At 33.8% G+C, this 16,811-nt stretch overlaps 1 protein-coding gene across 1 annotated transcript in view; it reads right to left on the bottom strand.

The window, feature by feature from the left end:
* The window catches only part of MTREX (Mtr4 exosome RNA helicase), an 80,889-nt gene that overhangs the window by 15,602 nt on the left and 48,476 nt on the right, over positions 1-16,811 (bottom strand). The window contains exons 19-21 of the mRNA XM_010977763.3: positions 8,198-8,326; positions 4,584-4,694; positions 3,128-3,316 (exon numbers count right to left, since the gene is read on the bottom strand). Of these exons, the coding sequence (XP_010976065.2) occupies positions 3,128-3,316; positions 4,584-4,694; positions 8,198-8,326 (429 nt within the window). The remainder of the gene's footprint in view (positions 1-3,127; positions 3,317-4,583; positions 4,695-8,197; positions 8,327-16,811) is intronic.

The following is a 16,811-nucleotide window of genomic DNA, read 5'->3' as shown; positions in this document are numbered from 1 at the left end:
ATCAATTTTGAGGTCATCCTTTAGAGTGGATGAGATTTAAAATTCCGTTAATCTGTAAACATTACATACTTTTCAACTGTGACAGAGGATGACAGTGTGAGAGCAAGAAAATACTGGGATCCTGAAGTGGAGGCCTGAAGTTCAGAGAAACATTGACAAAGAAGTTCAGGATTAAGTTGAAATTCTGACTCTGGAATTCTGTAGATAATTTATTAAGCTTCAGTTGAGGAGTAGAAATGATAAAGGCAATGACAGTAGTCAGTAACTGGCATTTATTGATAGCTGACGATGTATCCTATTTCCAGTGCTTAACATTATTTCATTTAATTCTTACAACACTCATAAGAGGTAAGCAACTAAAATTAAATCTGCATTTTACAGATGAGAAAACAGAGAGAGAGAGAGATTACTAAGCAAACTGGTCAAGATCACAAAGCTAGTGAGTGATAAAGATGGGGTTCAAAAAGGTTATCAGAATCTAGACTCTAAACTCTTGGCAGTTATTTATATTGCTATGAACAGATGTGCTGTCATAACACTATGAGGCTAAGAAGCAACACTTTCTATGTTAGGTAACTCTATGCTACTACCTAGCACGACTTATCAGGGCTATCAGAAAAAAAAAATGTTTCCTAAAGTTTCTTTGATTGAGTATACCAATATATGAGCAGAACAGAAGACTGTGCTAAGTACTCAGAGGTATATAATGCCTACTAAGTTGGTAGAAGAGAGTCTACTATTTAGGATTTTTATCTAAATAATTTTTATATTGATTACATGTTGAAATATATTTTGGATATATTGAGTTAAATAAAAATCTTATTAAAATGAATTTCATCTGTTTCTTTTCACTTAGAAAAAATGTGACTACTAAAGAATTTAAAATTACTTAAGTAGCTTGTATTATATTTCTATTGGACAATGCTATTCTGCATCTTTTTCTACACACTTTAGAAGAACACAGATATCCGTGCCTGGGGCTTTTCCCACAGTAGTGAGATCAGCTTCCTTTTCCACTGAATATATTAAGACTTCTCTTCCAAAGAGTACATATATATTTACCTCACTCTTCTTAATAGCTATACTGATTTTCACTATGAATATATGCATAATTCATGTATTTAATTCTCTACTGATGAACACTGAGGCTGTTTATATTCATTTCCTTTTACAAACAATGGTAACTCTTTGTAGTATTCCTTCATTAGGAAATACAATATAAGCACATTACAGACAATGGGGGCAGGGGAGACCTAATATAATTTCACTGCTCAAAGACAACCACTTAAGGTTTTCAACTTTTCCAGTGTATGTTTTTACTTTTGCTAAATTGTAATCATAGTCCACATTGGTTTTAGGTCCTACTTTTTTCATTTAATGCTCTTGCACAAGGAAATATATTTTCCATGTATTGCAGAATCTTCGTAAGTTTATTTAGCCAGTCTTTCAACCAGACACTAGGGTCTTTTTCAGTTATATCTCAGTAGCTCATATGATGTCTCTCTCTGTGGTTTCAAACTACCTTCTCCATGGATACTTTCCAGTCACCATTCAACCAAACTCAAGTCTCTGTTCTTGTGTTGGGGAACTGTTAAGGCTGACTCTCCAGTGACCATGTAGGGAGTTAACTGGAAGCATCAGGGGACCTGCTGCAATGGTCCCAGTGAGAGATGAGCAGGCCAGGATCACAACTGAATATACAAGCTTTTTGTGTCTCAGTTTCCTCACCTTGAGAAGAAATATTCATGGTGTATTAAATGTTTACTGAGAACACACCTGCTGTGGCCAGCGTGGCACAGGGCCACATTATGTTAGTTCACAAAAAGCTAGAAAGAGGCAGTGCTGTAAAACTACGCACCAAACACATTACTCTATTAAGCCAAGAAGTTCCTTATCATATTATTTATTCAATAAATACTAAGTATCTACTTTATAAAGGTAGATAATTACAGGAGATAAGGAAGAGTACAAATAAGCTAAAATGAAACACCTGAACCTAAGGAGCTTAAAATCTAGTTTGCGAGACAGGAAGACAAATATGATATAAGTGGCAGGTGACAGAAGTTGAAAAAGCATAGCAGTAAGGACTTATAAATTTCAAGGAAGAAATGACATTTATACATACAAAAGATTCTAGTTGGAGAAATGGATAGTGGGAAGGCACGTGTTCATCTTGAAAAGTTTTTTTTCTAAATTCGTTATTCAAAATGGCTGTAAGAATGCTTTTACTGGTTAGAGAATATAGCTAATTACCCTAAAAAGGTGAACTACTACTTCATACCACTAGGATGGCTATAATTAAAAACACAGACAATAAAAAATGTTGGTGAAAATGTGGACAAATTGGAACTCTAATAAATCGCTGCTGAGAATGTAAATAGTATACCCACTTTGGAAAACAGTTTGGCAGTTTCTCAAAAAGTTAACATAGAGTTAATCTAACCCATCAATCCTACCCAATTCTACCCAGGAGAAATGAAAACATATGTCTGCACAGAAACATGTACACAAATGTTCATAGCAGCATTATTCATAACAGCCAAAAGTGGAAAAACTCCAAATGTCCATCAACTGATGAATGGTTGAACAGAATGTGGTATACACATACAATGGAATATTTTCCAGCCATAGAAAGGAATACATGCTACAATGTGGATCGTTTGTGAGGACATTATGCTAAGTGTGAGAAGGCAGACACAAAGGCCACATACTATATTATTTTATTATTTGCAATCTCCAGAATTGGTAAATCAACAGAGGCAGAAAGTAGATCTGTAGTTGTCAGGGGCTGGAGGTTAGGGAAATGGGAAATGACTGCTAATTGGTCTGAGGTTTCTTTTTGTTAGGGAGAATGTTCTGGGAATAGTGGTTATGGCTACAGATAGCTGAATATACTAAAAACCACTGAAGTGTATGCTTTAAAAGAGTGAATGTTATGTTATATGAATGACATCTCAAAATGATCATCTTGTTTTGCTTTTAAGAGTTGACAGTTAACTTAAAAAATAGCTAGACATTTTCCTGTTTTAGCTGATGAAACCAACAGGAAAAGAAAATGAAAAATATATACTCACTTATTTAGTAAAATACATAGAACTCTATGATAAAAAGTAAGTCTCTGCCATACCTGTGCTTTTTTTTCACAAAGAGTATACACAGTTTCCAAATTTGGATCATTATGAAGTGGATGAGAATACATTCGATGCTCAAAAGCCTCTACTTTCTGGATGACTTTTTTCAGCCCTTGATCTTGAATGCCCATGTCATCAATAGGATCTAATAAAGGAACACCATCAGGAAAACGCTTCTGAACTTCCTGAAAGAAAATATTTTAAATTCATTTTTCATCTTACAGATAAAATTAGTTAAGACTAAACTAAATCAAATTTCCCTTTATGTTTTTTCTATGCACACAGACATAAAGAGGATGCTACATGTATAATTTTGCATTTCCCACTTAGAGTGCATTTTTCTACTGCATTCGTTTATGAAAACTCCTTTTAAATAATTTTACTATGATTTATTGATATGGAGATGTATAATAATTTACTAATATTTCTAATATTTAGAGCTTAATAGGTCTGGCTGTGGTAAAACTTATTGGATAAAACCCCTTATTGTATATTTAGGTGGTTGTAATTTTTTGCCATTATAAATAATCCTGTATCGAACATCTGAAGTATAAATTCTTTTCAATATTCTGATTATTTCCTTGGGACTGATTCCTATGGAGGGGACTCCTGAGTTGAAAGATATAAAGTTTTTCAAAGGTCAAGATCCCTACTGCTAAAAAATTTTGTTTTAAACATGATTGAACTGTTTAATGAGAATGTGAGTTCAGAGAAGAGATAGGTCACTGTAGGCTGGTATCCCACTGGGAGACTTCTGGGGTCTTAGATAGGCTTTAAAGGTAAGACAGGATTTGGCCAGTAAGTAATTAAAAAAAAAAAAAAGAAAGAAAGAAAAAAAAAAAAAGAAACGGTTAAACACAATTGTAAAATTGTCAAGAGAATTATTCATTTCAGGAAACCTACCTATGGACTACAGCTTAAAAATTCCTACTCTACACTGAAAGCACCCTGTTTCTCAGATTCTAGTATAGTGTCTTTGCTACACAGTGAATGCTTTTCAAATATTTATTGACTAAATAACCAACAAAGTTTCCTTAAATTAAATTATAAAGTTTCAATTTTTCCTACTGAAAATAAAACTATCTCATCCATCTATTAACTATATTAAAAAGTGGTTAAAAGTCCTGGCACCTGATTTTATACATAAAACTTTCAATATATCTATAATTATCTTCACTCATAATGAATAAAGCAAAACATATTTAACATACAACAGTGGGCACACTTTCCTTTGTAAACCCTCCTTTAAATTCACTTTGTTGGCAGATTTAGAGATGATAATCTACATGTAGATCTGCTGCCTCTATTTTTGTTAAAAATAATTGCCACTATTAGTAGTATTTATAGTTTCTGGAAGAAAGCAATATTTAAAAGTATTTCAGTTGCCTTGTTACAAACCCTATTTATGTTTACATAAAATTGATATTTAATTTATAAAACTAACATGTATACCTGTATTGATTTTAAGACACTCTGTCTATTGTCCAGTGGTCGAAGGTCTTTAGGAATGTAAAGCCTAACACTGCTGATAGCAGACAGAAGATGCACCAAAACTGGAACAACCTACCAACAAAAAAGTTATATATTTATATATATTACAATTAAAATTGCATGTTTTCAAATTATGCCGTTTCTTAAATTTAGCTTGAATCCTTAAAAGAAAGCTGCATTTACAATATATGACAGGTATAATAAGTAGATAATAATCATTGTGGAAGCTCATATCTTAGAAGAAACTATGCTTAAAAAAGTAAAAACAAATTCAAATCTTTAAATAACAGGCAAATAAATGGTACATAAAAATAAGTGATTCCCTCAACAGAGACGCCATACTTTATTCATTTTTGCATCCTCAGTGTTTGGCACTTTTTGAATACCTAGAAGTATTATAATACTACAGAGGAAAGAAGCGTTCCTTTTGGGTTTGGATGGCCAAGTAAGATTCACATAAGCTCTGGATGGGCCAGAATGAAGAGAAGAAAAGAAGTATTTCAAGCAGAGAAAACAGTATACTAGATTAGACAATCCTGAAAAACATCTATTTTCAAACTTTCTTCCATGCTTTCTCCTGACAAGAATACCCTTCCCTCACAATTAAATATGTCATTTTGCCTTCTTTAAATTTACCTCCTTTAAATTCAGAGGGCCTCTAGAAACTGAGGAGAGGTTAACATTTTCACAGGTCCAAACTGTCAGTGTATTGGTCTCTTATGGCTACCTTTACACTCAGATCACTCTGATCTGAAAAAATAACTGTCATCTGGTTGCTTGTAACAAATGTATTTGCTGTGTTTTACTGAACAAAATGGTACAGCAATTGAATGTGGGTTCTAGAGTCAAGACAGCCTGAGCTTGAATGCAGTCTTCAGTTAGCTGTGTGACCTTGAGCAAGTCACCTAGCCTTTTAAAGCTTCAGTTTCCCCATTTTAAAAACAGGGACAAACAATGTAAGAGAATACCGAGCCCCAAAATCAATCCACACACACCTACAGTCAATTAGTCTACGTATGGCAAAGAAGGCAACAACGTACAATGGAGAAAAGATACTTTCTTCACCACGTGGTGTTGGAAAAGCTGCACAGCTACATGTAAATCAATGAAATTAGGAAACTCCCTCACACCATATACAAAAATAAACTCAAATGGTTTAAAAACCTAAAGACATGAGGCATTAAAACTCCTAGAAGAGAACAAAGGCAAAACATTCTCAGACATACATTGTAGCAGTATTTTCTTAAATCGGTTTCCCAAGGCAAAAGAAATAAAAGCAAAAACAATCAAATGGGACCTAATAAACTTATAAGTCTTTGCACAGCACAGGAACCAACAATAAAATGAAAAGACAATCTATGGAGTAGAAGAAAATATTTGCAAATGATGTGACTGACAAGGGGTTGATATCCAAAATAAACAAACATCTAGTACAACTCAATATCAAAAAACCAAACAATCCAATCAAAAAAATGGGCAGAAGACCTAAATAGATACTTCTCCAAAAAAGACATACACATGGCCAACCAGCACATGAAAAGATGCTTAATATCGCTAATTACTAGAGAAATGCCAATCAAAACTACAATGAGGTATCACCTCACACCAGTCAGAATGGCCATTGTCAGAAAGTTCACAAAAAATAAATGCTGGAAGGGTGTGGAGAAAAAGGAACCCTCCTATACTGCTGGTGGGAATGTAAACTGGTGTAGCCAGTATGGAAGACAGTATGGAGGTTTCCTAAGAAATTTAAAATAGAGCTACCATTGATTAAGCAATCCCTCTCCTGGGCATGTATCTGGAAAAGATGAACTCTAATTCAAAAGATACATGCACTACAACCTTCATAGTAGTACTATTTAACAATAATATACCATCTAATATACAGCCCATATTAAAATATCCCCAACTGATCCAATAACATCCTTTATAGATACTACTACTTTTGGATCCAGGATCCAGCCACAGATCATTTATTGCATTTAGTTGTCAGGTCTCTTTATATCTTCTTTAATCTAGAATATTCCACATATTTTTTTTTCTTTTATAGTATTAACATTTTCATATAATCTCAAATTTACAGAAAAATTACAAGAACAAGATAAAGAGCTCCCATGTATCTTTAACCAGATTCACCAATTATTTACATCTTGCCCCATTCGCTATATCATACTCTTTATATATATATAGACATATACATATACATACACACCCATACACCCATAAAACAAGTATTAAAAGAGGGGAATTTAATGTTGATACAATAATATAATATAATCTATAGTCCATATTAAAATTTACCTAATTTCCCCAAAACATCTTCTATTTCAACCTCCCTTCTCCTCCACCACTCTACGGATCCAAATTAGGATCATGTATCAAATTTAGTTGTAATACTTCTTCATTCTCCTTTAATCTGGAACAGTTTTTCAGTTTTTCTGTGACTGTCAGGACATTAACATTTTTTAGTACTATAGGTTAGTTATTTTGTAGGTTTGTGTAATCATGAAGAATCATCAGATTCAGGTTATGCATTTTGGACCAAGTAATTTTTCAGCAATAATTTCAAAGGTTCCTTTGGCTACAATAAATATATGCCAAGTTATGGGAATTTTAGCCTCATTTATAGTTAAACAGTCGGTAAATAAATATGAGGAGAAAAAAATCTTACAAGTTTCACTGGTGGTGGAAGTCTGGAGGAGAACAAATTAGAAGACAGAGGAACAAAGATCAAAGGCTAGTTGGCACTCAGAAGGATAAATAATTAGACTTTTAAATCATTATTTTAAAATGCTTAATAATGAATAGTCTTTTTAACTACTGCCAACTCTGAATTTCACAGTCATTTAACTGATCCAAAGCAGCAGCCTATACTGCTGCAGTGGCAGATTTTACTTTCCACAAACCAAAGCCTATTACAAGTATCATTACAATGACATTTCCTAAAAGATCTAGCCAATGTGCCACATACTTAAAGCAATGTTTAAAAATAACAAAATTCCAGTTATATTAGCCTTCAAATAGATACATGGAATCTCTACAGTAAGGTTTATCTACTTTTATTCTATATTAATTATTTTAAAGTAAAATAAAATAGACATTCAAGAAATAAATCTCATATGGAAACATTTTGAACTTAATTAAAAGCACATATAAATTAAATGATTTTAAGGAAATTTAGAATTTTTTCATTATCAAAACACTGGATCATTTTTTCAATCATTATTTTCACAGGGATGTAATAAACAGTAAAGGAAATAAAAATGTAAAGTTATTCAATCACAAAAATGACAAAATATCTTTTTAGCCTAGGTAAATTCCAGCTTCATGTAAAAATTTAAATTATTAAATTTCCCTTATCTTTCACTTTGTCCTTATTTACCTTGATAAAAGAGAGCTAAATTTCATTAATTATCCTACTGGATTTAGATAGCTTTTAACATACCTTAAAACATCTTGAAAACTTCTAATTTAGAAATCATGACAGTATGCTCACTATAGTCACATTCAGGAAATCTAGTGATTATAAATAATATAAAATAATACCTGAAATCTGAAAATAAAAAAGTACAAACCTGCATCTCTCCTTTCTCGTCAGGTTTAGCGGGCTTTGCAGCCTCAGTAGCTGAATTTTTCAAGCTCTCTTTGCTACAGCGCAGGAGTACTTCTACTACATATAGAGGATCCAGTTCACCAGAATTAGGCTAGGAAAAAACAGGAAAAAGCTTATTAATTCTTAAAAACTGGCCCACAAATTTTAAGTTCCATGTGTACAGGGACTATGTTCTCAGTAGTTGGCATTATGTCTGGTACATACTGCAGAGTAGATGTTTATTTTATAAAATGAGGGCTGTCTCTCTTCAACTTTCTCCACTGGATGAGAAAACAAATTACTTGATACTTATGAATTTAAATAGCATGATTACTGTCAACTGTGACACAAAATGCCATTTTAAGTTTCTAATGATTAATTTATAATTTTATTTAATACACCAGAATTTAAAAAATAAACTAAAAGAAAGTAGCAGGAAATGAATACGTATCTTCAAATTGCCCTAATTAAGCAACACGAAAAATAGATACTGAGTAGATTATTTTATTGCTTAGTATACTAGTACCTCCATAATGTGGCTTCATATAATTTGAAGTCTGCTAGCCTTTTATATTCACTAATAAAAACATGATTCTCAAAGACCCAAGAGTAATCACATCATCGGCACTATATTATGTTTAGCAGCAGCATCTTTCAAATAGTAATAGAAGACTTTTTTCTTTAGTAAAGAATTCCTCTCTACTTTTTAATTCAATTATTTAAATAATCTCCTTTGCATAAAATTAGATACAGGAAGAAGTTATTCTGTTTGAGAGAAGAGCATGGCAAAGAAATGACTGCTTGGTCTCCTCTCATTCACCCTTCAGAGTTCTGGTGCAAATATGAAAAACTGTCAAGAAATGACTATGGATCCATACCAACAACCTATTTCTGTAATAAACTATCAAGAGCCTAAGAATAGTAAGCAGTAAAATTTCCCCAAAAATAAAAAATACAACTATAATTATCTTAAACCACTAAGTTCAAATTTCCTCAAAGAAAGCATAAGCTCCATTTTTCAATTCAAAAGGAAAACTAGTTTTTTCTCAGCATACGTTCCCCCCCCCCAAATACAGTTAATTTAAAAGACTTTTAAAACATTCTTCAGCTTGGTACAGATACAAAGCACAGTATTTTCAATTAGATCTGTATCTGCAAATATTATGTACATGTATATCTCAGTCAACATAAAATGAGTTTTACAAACAATGAACTAAGTAAACAGCTATGACCATCTGTCCAACAGGTCAACGACTGTAAGGACAATCAATGAATATTTAGCTTTCCAAAGGCAGGGGAAAACCCTCTGAATAAAATATACTCCACAATTAGATGAATAAATTAACTCCAAAGTGATGTGATACATAAGAGCATCTGGACAAAGTTAACCTAAGATTTATATAGAATCGTTAATGTGTCTAGATAATCTAGAACTATTATTGGGTTTAATTTCAATTCTGTAGATTTTATTTGTAAACTTAATATTCTCCTTTTATAAGATACAACAATCACAGAATTGACAATTAGAACTCAAGCATCTCATGCATAACCATCTATCCTTGTAGAACTTCCAAAATCACTTACAACATTATACAGATCTCCTCAAGGGTTACTACGGAAGTTCATTTGAAAGCCTTCTTTACTGTAGCATTCAATGAAAATTTGCTGTTAAATTTACTTCCTAAGATAAGAAATCTCTTTTCAGCAAACTTCTTCTATTTCTGTACTCTGGTAAAGCTGGGTCAACAATGTCATATTTCACATAAGACAAAATAGTTACTAAATGTTCTATCTGGCTTTCCAATGACTGCCTTAGCATAAATTTTTGCTCATATGTCCTAGTTTTTAACTTCTTAATCATATAATTGAACTTTCATCTCCCTAACTTCTCTTCATTCCTTGTAAGATATGTCTAATTTCTTACTGTGAATGAAAATTACCAGATTAAAATAATTTTGAGAATCTTAAGCTTATAATGTAGACACAAATAATATGAAATAAATATTGAGAATACATTTTATCTACCTAAAATGCTCCAAACTATTTTCTTCATTGGTATGTCGCTCTGTGGACAAAGAATGTTGCCTGCTACATCAGTAAACAAAGGATGGAGATAAACAGGCTGCCTGTCACTGGTATGTTATCTCTGTGGACAAAGAATGTTGCCTGCTACACCAGTAAACAAAGGATGGAAATAAACAGGCTGCCTGCCATGAAGCCATGAACCACAATGGTACACCCTGAGCCGACTCAGGTCAGAGAAAAACAGGATACTGGCCCTACATAATTAAGGCACATATCAAAGGAACAATTTCAATATGCCCAGACTCTTGCATCTTACCACACACAGAAAAGTGCTAAATTGATTAAGTTGAAGATGTCAGTAATCTTTTGATGTTCTGAACACCTGTGGGTTTTTGGGGTTTGGGTTTTTTTGTTTGTTTTTCTTTACAAAAATCCCTATATATCCTGGCTCCCCCACTATGTACTCAGAACAGTCCCTTGGAGCTATCTGATAGGCTGTCTCCTGGGATTAAGTCCCCAGTGAGTCCACTGAATAAATCATTTCTCAACTTTTAGGCTGTGTAATTTTTTTCAGTTGACAGTTTCGGCGACCAGTGAAGGGACCCAGAGCAGACTTGTCTCCTCTGCCTTAACTCCACAAGGATCTGGAGCCTTGGTACCAACAATGGCCTCTTGGGCCCATCTGCCTCCCCAAAGAGTCCAGATGAATTTGGGTAAGTCTCTCCTGGTTCTTGGATCTCCCATTATTGGCTGATGATCCTGAGTTTTATTTGGTGGTGTTAAACTCCTCTTTGGAGGAGTAGGTTATCTTTGAAACTTAGTTTCAAGAAGAGGTACCTGGGTATCCTCAGTGAAAGACACTGAGTAAGGTTGGACTGAGTAATCAGGTGGAAGATGGTCCGGAGTTTTTCCTTGAATTGACTACTATTAATAGTGTTTGTTGGAATAGAAGGGAAGATATTTCATGAGAGCTTTCAGCTCTGAAAAAGGGACATCTTCCAGCTGGCAACAGATTTCTCAGGCAACTAAGAAACTTGCAGGAGTGATGGAGGTAAGTCCTCCGACCTTGCAGCCATCCCTATAGAGAAACCTACTCATTTTCATTAAAACTTGCTCTGCTGACATGCAGAAGAGCTGGTCACTCTGTGATCCCAGCACCCATGGTGGTCTTAGGTTACCAAAGGGAGAAACTGAGACACATAAGAGAGGTAAAACGAGCCCAGAGTAAAATCTAGAGGAGTTAATAAGCTCACAAACAGCACACTGGCCCATCACACGACTGTAATTAGAGATTTTATCTTAACAAACTGATCGCAGAATGGGGAACAAAGCCTTCAAAAAAAAAAAGGGAAAAAGGAACGATAAGACTGCCAGCCTCCATCTAACACTCCAACCAGGTTTATGTATGTACAAAACTCACACTTTCAATTACGTACTTAATTGGGAATTAAAGGAAATCTTGTCCTGAACATGACTAAGAAGAAGCTCTTTTAATGCATGCACAGTTAAGTTACAGAAAGCTGGCTTGATAAAATCTTTTCAGAATTCTGACCTTAAAGAAACAAAAGCCCTTCTAAGGGGAACTTGCACTTCTCTTCCTGTGTCTTTGAGATGTAAATGTTCTTACCCGATCTTTGTTTTGTGTGTGTGTTTTAAGATCACTAACTCTGCCACCTGAAGGTACATATATGGTATACATCTGGCAGCCAATTAAATAAACTGGGATTCAGAGCAGTCTTTTGCCTAACGGTGACAACTCACAGCGAGCTTTTTGCCATCTTAATGTTCACTGCATCTGCCTTTACTATTTTGGGGAGTAAACTTCCTGGTTCTTGTTTAGGTGGCACCCGTCACACTCTTGTGGGGACACCTCTTGCGTCTTATTGATTTGAGTCATTATTAAGGTATTATATCTCATTAATGGCCAGGTGATGGATCCTTTAAATTGGAGAAACTTCTAAATTGGTAAATTTTTAGAGAGCTCTCATAATAAAGAGCTGTTTTATTGGTACTTATGAAAAAACAAATTAGAAGGTGGGAAAAAAATATACATATAATGGTTAGCCTAAAAACTCCTTTAATTTAACACAAACAAATACACAAAAACAATGACAAAATGGTCTGGGAAGCCTTATTTGTGGTCTGTGCTTTCCCCCATGGGTCATACAGATGCTAACAAAACCATTAGGATAATGTTAATTAGGTTGATAAACAGGGAAGTAAGAAGAAAAACTAAAGAGAAAGCCTAGAAACTTCTTTACAACAAGGTAAAACTTTAAAAGGGATCTGACCCAAATGGATAAAGAAATCTTTAGATGGTTATTTTAAAATGGGATAAATAAAATGAATGTTGATGGGGTTAAAACAAAAGGTTTTGATGCAAGGCTACCAAAGGGACCCCCTAATTGGTCCTGAACATTAAATGGTCCCAAACAAGTCTGCTCTATTTATCTCAGTTAAAAAATAAATAAAAAATTTTAAAAAGCCGTATATATAAACTATACATATAGTTGAAAAAAAATTGCACTGGGATATATGACCAACAATTGCTTGGATCAATTAATCAAGTTAAAAAAAATTAACAAAAGAACCTGAGTCTTTTGGCTCAACCTCTCATTTGAGACCAAAGCATTTTATACCAAAATAGATGATAAATGGCTGGGATAAAAAGAAAGATTTCTGGACTCTCTATGAAACAAAGGCTTGTTGATAGGGCCCGAATAGAAACTAAAGTTAAAGGTATAAAAGTTGACAGAATTGAGATAAAAGTTCACAAAAAACTGGTATACACTTAAATAGATTTTATGTAAGATGGTTACATTTCATCTGCCTGAATACATTGTGGGATAGACATGTTTCACTAGGGAAAGCTTCCCCTGACTGGTATTGTGAGACAGTGCCTATAAATCTGCCCTTCAGATAACATTAGTTAAAAACCACTAAAGGAAACCAATAGGTTTGCCTGAGTCCACATAATATAAAGTAAAACTGGAAGCTAATATTTAGAGGCTAGTAAAAATAATAAAGATTTTGCTCTAGATCTAATCTGTGCACTCAGAAAGAGGGCTTTTGTTGAAAGCCTTATGCAAGCTTTTGAAGACATGATAAATTGAACACCAAAGTTCTAGAACATAGAACTATTAGTTTTTAATTTAGTTGGAAATCTGACTATATAAAAAAGCAAATTAAAGAAAAATAGTTGGGCAAATCAATCTTTAATATCATTTAGGTGGCAGATTGGTTCTTTGGAGAATTCAACTGTCTCTGTCTTGCTGAAATTAACTCTAGAAGAAAATAATCTGAACAGACCTATAGTAAGTAAAGAGACTGATTAAACACTCAAAAAACTACCCACAAAGAAAAGCTCAGGCCCAGGTGACCTCAAAGGCAAATATTTAAGAATTAATACCAATTCTTCAAAAACTCTTCCAAAAAGTACATGAAGTGGAGGGGAACGCTTCCTAACCCATTCTGTAAGGTCAGCATTACCCTAATACCAAACCCAGACTAAGACATCAAAAGAAAGGAAAACTACAAACCAGTATCTCTTTTTTATATGGGTGCAAGTATTTCTAACAACATAATAGCAAAACAAATCCAGTAACATAGAAATAGGATAATAGTATGATCAAGTAGGACTCATCCTAGGAATCCAAAGTTGGTTTAATTTCTGAAAAGCTATTAATATAATATACCATATCAGAATAAGTACAAAACAGAGTGGAAAAAAAAAAACACATGATATATGAATAGGCACATACAAAGCATTTGACAAAATACAACTCTCATGACAAAAACACTCAACAAACTAGGAATAAAAGGAAACTTCCTCAACTTAATGAAGAACACCTATGAAAACATCACACTTAATGGTAAAAGAATGAATGTGTTCTCCTGAAGATTAGGAAAAAGACAAGGATATGTCCTTCATCAGTATTGTACCGGAGCTTCTAGCCTGGGCAATTAGGTAAAAATTGGAAATAAAATGCATCCAGATTGAAAAGGGAAAAGTAAAACTGTCTCCATTTGCAGACAAGAAAATCCTACAGCACCCACTAAAAAGCTATCAGAACTAATAAAGTTACTAGCGAAGTTGAATAATGCAAGATCGATATATAAATTCAACTGTATTAATATATGCTTGCCATGAAAACAGTGAAATTGAAAGAACCATTCACAATAGCATCAAAAGATTAAAATACCTGGGAATAAATTTAACAAAAGAAGTTCAAAATTTATACCTGGAAAACAAATTATTGTTGCAATCAATTTTAAAAGATCTAATAAATGGAAAAACATCCAATGTTCATGATCAAAAGGCTTAGTTATGATGACAATACTCTCTCCAAAATGGTCTACAGATCCAATGCAAACCCTATCAGATCCGAGCTGACTTCTTTGTAGAAACTGACAGACAATAAAATTTATATGGAATTATAAGAGTGGCAGAATAGCCAACACAATCTTGAAAAAGAACAAAGTTGGAGGACTCACCAGCCCATTATTTCGAACCTTAACTACAAAGATACAGTGATCCAGACAGGTGCTGGCATGAGGATAGACATACAGATCAACTGAACAGAACTGAGTTCAAAAATAAATCCATGTATCTATGATCATCCAAGTTTTGACAAGGATGCCAACATCATTTAAGTGAGGAAAGAATTTTCCAACAAATGGTGCTAGGACAAGAAAAAAGCTGCATCCTTACCTTAAGTCACATAAAAAAAAATTAACTCAAAATGGATCAAAGACCTAAATGTAAGAGCTAAAACTATAAAACTCTTAGAAGAAAACACAGGGGTAAATCTTCATGACCTTGATATTGGCAGTGGTTTTTTCATATGACATCAAAAGCCTGAGTAACGAAAGAAAAAAATAGAAAAACTGGATTACATTAAAATTTAACACTTTCATGCATCAAAGGACATTATCAGAAAAAGCAAAGGTGGACCAGATGGCTTCACAAGTGTATTCTACCAAGTGTATTCTACCAAACATTTAGAGAAGACTTAACAGCTATCCTTCTCACACTAGTCCAAAAAACAGAGAAAGAAACTTCTGAACTATCAGAAAGAGAAATTAAGAAAACAATTCCATTCACAATTGCATCAAAAACAAACAAACAAACAAACAAACAAAAACCAGGACTAAATCTAAAGAGGCAAAAGACCTGTACTAAAAGAAAAGTATACTACACTATAGTAAAACTGTAAGCCACTAATGAAAGAAATTGAAGATTTTACAAACAGATGGAAAAAAATACCATGCTCATGGACTGGAAGAATTATTACTGTTAAGATGATCGTACTCCCCAAGGCAAACTATAGACTCAATACAGCTCCTAACAAAATACCCAACAGCATTTTTCATAGAATTAGAACATGTAAGTCTAAAATATGTACGGAAACATAAAAGACCCTGAATAGCCAAAACAATCTGGAGAAAGAAAAAACTGGAGATGTTACACTCCCTGATTCAAAACTATACTACAAAGCTACAGTCATCAAAACAGTCTGGTACTGGTACCCAAAAAAGACACATTAGTCAATAGAGCAGAATAGAAAGCTCAGAAATCAACTCACACTTACATGGCAATTAATCCACAACAAAGGAGGCAAGAATACACAATTGGGAAAAGACAGCCTCTTCAACAAATGGTGTTGGGAAAACTGGACAGACACACAAGGAAGAATCAAACTGGGCTAATCTCTCATATCATGCACAAAAATCAATTAAAAATAGATTGAAGACTTAAATGTAAGGCGTAAAACCATAAAATTTCCAGAAGCAAACACAGGCAGTAAGCTCTTTGACACTGGTCTTAGTAATATATTTTTGGATATGTCTCCTCAGGCAAGGAAAACAAAAGCAAAAACAAACAAATGGGTATACATCAAAGTAAAAAGGTTTTCTTCAGCAAAGAAAACTATCAACAAAATGAAAGATTACCTACTGAATGGGAGAAGATACTTGCAAATAATATATCTGATAAAGAGTTAACATTCAAAGTATATAAAGAAGTCATACAACTTGATACCTAAAAAAAACCCCAAGCAACTTGATTAAAAAATGGCAGAGGACCTGAAGAGATGTTTTCCAAAGAAACCATATAGATGGCTAACAGGTACATGTAAAGATGCTCAACATCAATAAACATCAGGGTAATGCAAATCAAAACCATAATAAGAATAACCTCACATCTGACAAAATGGTTATTACTAAAAAGGCAAGACATAACAAGTGTTGGTAGGATGTAGAAAAAAGGGAATCCTGCTACAATGCTGGTTAGAATGTAAATTGGTGCATCTGCTATGGAAAATAGTATGGCGGTTCTTCAGAAAGTTAAAAATATAACTACCATATGGTCCAGCAATTCCACTCCTGGGTATTTATCTGAAGAAAATGAAAACACCATTATTCAAAAAGATATATGCACCCCTATGTTCACTGCAGCATTATTTACAATAGCCACGATATGGAAGCAACCCAAGTGCTCATCAGTAGATGAATGGATAAAGATGTGGTGTATACACACACACACACACACACACACACACACACACACACAC

Source organism: Camelus dromedarius, chromosome 3 (assembly GCF_036321535.1).
Source record: "Camelus dromedarius isolate mCamDro1 chromosome 3, mCamDro1.pat, whole genome shotgun sequence".
Lineage (NCBI taxonomy): Eukaryota > Metazoa > Chordata > Mammalia > Artiodactyla > Camelidae > Camelus > Camelus dromedarius.
Note: the sequence above shows the minus strand (reverse complement) of the source record. Positions and strands in the feature narration are given on the sequence as shown.